The 3,550-nt window shown below is 40.1% G+C and overlaps 1 protein-coding gene across 7 annotated transcripts in view; it reads right to left on the bottom strand.

Annotated features, from left to right (window-relative positions):
* Positions 1–3,550, bottom strand: part of MYO9A (myosin IXA) — a 320,527-nt gene that overhangs the window by 282,373 nt on the left and 34,604 nt on the right. For all 7 annotated transcript variants that reach the window (XM_025214001.1, XM_014524020.2, XM_014524018.2 and 4 more), the window contains one exon: positions 3,097–3,550. In XM_025214001.1, the coding sequence (XP_025069786.1) occupies positions 3,097–3,550 (454 nt within the window). The remainder of the gene's footprint in view (positions 1–3,096) is intronic.

The raw sequence follows: 3,550 nt of genomic DNA, 5'->3' as shown, positions 1-3,550 counted from the left end.
GAATGCCTCCCTCCCTTCTCTATCCTGCTCTCTGAAAGTCCACTCATAGCATCTAATGAAGTAAGCATAAGCTTTTGTAGGCTACAGCCTATCTGAAAAGGCTAGTCTTTAAGGGCTCTTATAAACGTGGAGGGAGCCAACTCTGACGTGCTGGAAATCCAGCGTGTCGAAACAGACTCAATCGATCGAGTCGGCTGCAGCGCTCCAAAGGACCGCAGCATCACGTGCATCAGTGACGATGTTATCATTCAATGAGCTTTAGTTCAAAGCCCCCCACCGCCGTTCTTCAGCTCGGTGGACATGATGCTTGGACACTATTAACTGGCGCAGCTCACTAATTAAAGCACCTTCCTCCTCCCCCACCCTCCCGGAGCACATGTAAAAATGTCCTTTGATGGCACCCTGCTCTGCCCTCTGCCTGACTCAAGGGTAACATGGCTACCTATATTTACTTGTGAACTAACAGTCTAACACATTCAAAATTGGTAGGTCTCACTTCTCAAAAAATAATCTTGTGCATGACAGATCTGAAAATGCTGAGAAATAATCTAAGAACACCAATATGAACACTATAACATTGACAGTGAGGTGAAGATACGGCATATCAGATTGTAAGACTTGACTGACTGATGAAAATGCACTGGCTTTGCTTAATGGGAGACAGGGCTAATGGAAAAAAACAAGCAAACAACACAGTAGCTATGCATAAGCAAGTCTCCAAAAACACATTTGTGGGGACAACTACAAGACAATGACAATAATCTTGCCTCAAGTGACACAGCTGTTTTGCCAGCCTATGAATTAATATGCAAAAGGGCTATAAGCAGTTAAAAGCTCTTTCAGAAGTAGAAGTGGAAGGGGCTAGGAGCATAGGTGGGATCTGTCCAGGACTTCAAGCTGAAACTAAAAATGGTTATGGGATATTGAACCATGAAGAAATTAGACCTTCTCCAGCTTCAAGGAATGGTGAGCCTTAGGGGGGAAAAAGTTGGTACAAGTATGGACTGGTCACTTCATTTAAGATCTATTTTTCTTAAGTTCTTTGGTGTTAAATACTTTGCCTTAAAAATGGCTCTGTGATCACTAATTACTACCACCGTCATTGCTTATAAAAAGGAAAAGAACTGCACACCTTGAAATAAGTCAGGGTCTACACTGAGATAACCATAGTTGAACATGGGGAACTACAGCCCAGGGTCCAGTCTGAAAATTTTTAATGGACTTCATAGAGAACACAGGTCTAGTCTTTCCCACCAACAGCAGATGCTTTAGAAGAAAGAAAATTGGAAAAGTGCATCATTATTTATTTTAAAAGATTCAATGCAGTAGCGAATCTTTATAGAAGTCCCTGAGATTTTCTTTCACCTCTATTTTGCTAGGAAACGTCTCTCCCCAGTGAAGATACGTCCAAAGCAATTGATGGATTTATTTTTTTTTACATCGACTGGTTTACTAAAATTCACAGCATCCAAAGCTGAATATGAGAAAGTAAAAACTTCAAACACATGGTGATACTACCTCCAAAAAAGAAAAACCAAAACCACAGATCCCTACTTCCTCCAAAGGCCTGTGAGGGGTTAAAGGTGCAACCCCAGACTCTCACCCAGTCACTGCTCCCTCCTTTACTCCGGCTGCAGCAGCAGTCTCTTGGGTTCCCATCCCTCCTTTGGCTAGGGGTTTCTGCCTCTGCCCTAGCGGGTGGACCCTTGCAGGGAGCTGGGGCCAAGTAGAAATTTATCTAAACTGAGGAGGGACTCCATAAGCTCTACTAGTGACTCTTGCTAAACATCCAATAATGGATAGCAACAAAAAACACAAGACTAATAATTACTTGGATATACAGTCAAGACACTAATTCACAAAAGAAAATAATAGAGCACACCTTTTTACATATTCTTTTAGGGAGCTGAAGGCAGTTTCCTCCACCCAGAAGCATTCTTTTTCCTAGCAAGCAAACTTCCTTCATATAAACTTCCTTTAAACATAGGTGTAGCATCACTCCACCTCAAATCGCTAAACAAGTTCTTTCAAATCTAGCTTCCCAGACAGATGTTGCCACTTCCCTTTGGCATAGGATGTTGAATGCCAAGGATCAGCCTTTTAGGTGAAGGGAGCCTTTATAACCACTAATCAAAGAAATAAAACAAGCTTCTTCAAGAAGGTTGTTTTTAAACATACAATGTTCTAGTACTTGCATCCCACTAAGTTCCTTTGCTATGAAATTACTTTCCAACTAGCTAAATATTTTTCTTACAAATCACATTTAGTGACATTACATGTGTAAAAATTAAAGTATTGTATTTTCTTGTATACAACATGCACCTTTTCTTTAAAAAAAAATTAAAAAAAAATAAAAAAAATCAAACAAGCCCACCTGCTGGAAATTGGAGTGTGCACCACATGTGAGGAATATGGTAAGAGCAGGTTCTGCCATTTATGGGTGATCCACAGGGAGCTGAACAATGGACAGGATCTGCTCCCTAGCTGCTGCTACACAGTTGCTCACTATAAGGCAAAATCTTTCCCCCCTCACCCTTCACTCTGCCTTTCAAAAGCAAGCTGTGTAGTATATTCTGGGGCATGCTGTGTGCAAGACAATATAGTATATAGAAGCTTTTTTTCTGATGGGTGGGAGAAAGACAACTTGGGCGTGCCAAAACCTGAGTACAAAGCATCTTCATGCATAAAACCTCAAATAAAGTTAACAGTTAAACCCTGACAGTAACACAGTCAATATACTACATGCAGTAAGCTCCATTTTTAAATCAAGTCTCTTGTTAACTAAAAATAATCATTTTGGGATTTCTATGGATTTAAAAAAAATGAAATTCACCACTGTACAGTATAGCTAAAGCACATTAAAGTGAAAACAAATGTTTTTAATAAATTCCCAAAATAACCATTCACTGCATTTTTTTCAAGAGCGTTAAAACTGTATATGCTTTATAAAGATGCACCTAGACACTATTCGTAATAGTGTGGTAATCCTGCTTACTATTATCATTTGTGCAGTACACAGACTCATAGTATAAAATCAGGACTATTTTTTGTAACACATCAAAAATAGCTTCATCATTAGTATTACTTTCATCTTACCTCAAGCACTGGTCCAGCTCCAAGAATAATCTGTTCTACTCCGCTAGCAAATCCCTTCTGGCTGAGAGCAGTGAGGTGATGAATCAGAAAGTTTGTGCTCTGTGTTTTCCCTGACCCACTTTCTCCTGAAATGACAATGCATTGGTTCTTCCTGCGCTGAAGCATTGCATGGTAGGCCACATCAGCCACAGCATAAATATGGGGCTCCAGCTTTCCAAGCTGATGGTTATCGTACATTTTGACATACTTCGGATTGTAAATAGGGAGAAACTTGAATGGATTGATAACTATTAGGATACTACCTACATAAGTATAAATTTTTTCCTGCTTAAAGCGGTTTCGAAGATTTTCCAAGAGCGTTTTCTCATTTAAGTCTGGTAAACTACAAAGGTCATCATAGTCCTTCTGCGGTGGTTGAGGAAGGAATCCACGTTCCACCATCCTGCGACGCTCT

Source organism: Alligator sinensis, unplaced genomic scaffold (assembly GCF_000455745.1).
Source record: "Alligator sinensis unplaced genomic scaffold, ASM45574v1 scaffold971_1, whole genome shotgun sequence".
Classification (NCBI taxonomy): Eukaryota; Metazoa; Chordata; order Crocodylia; family Alligatoridae; genus Alligator; species Alligator sinensis.
The sequence above is the reverse complement of the archived record's forward strand: the minus strand, read 5'-3'. Positions and strand labels throughout refer to the sequence as shown.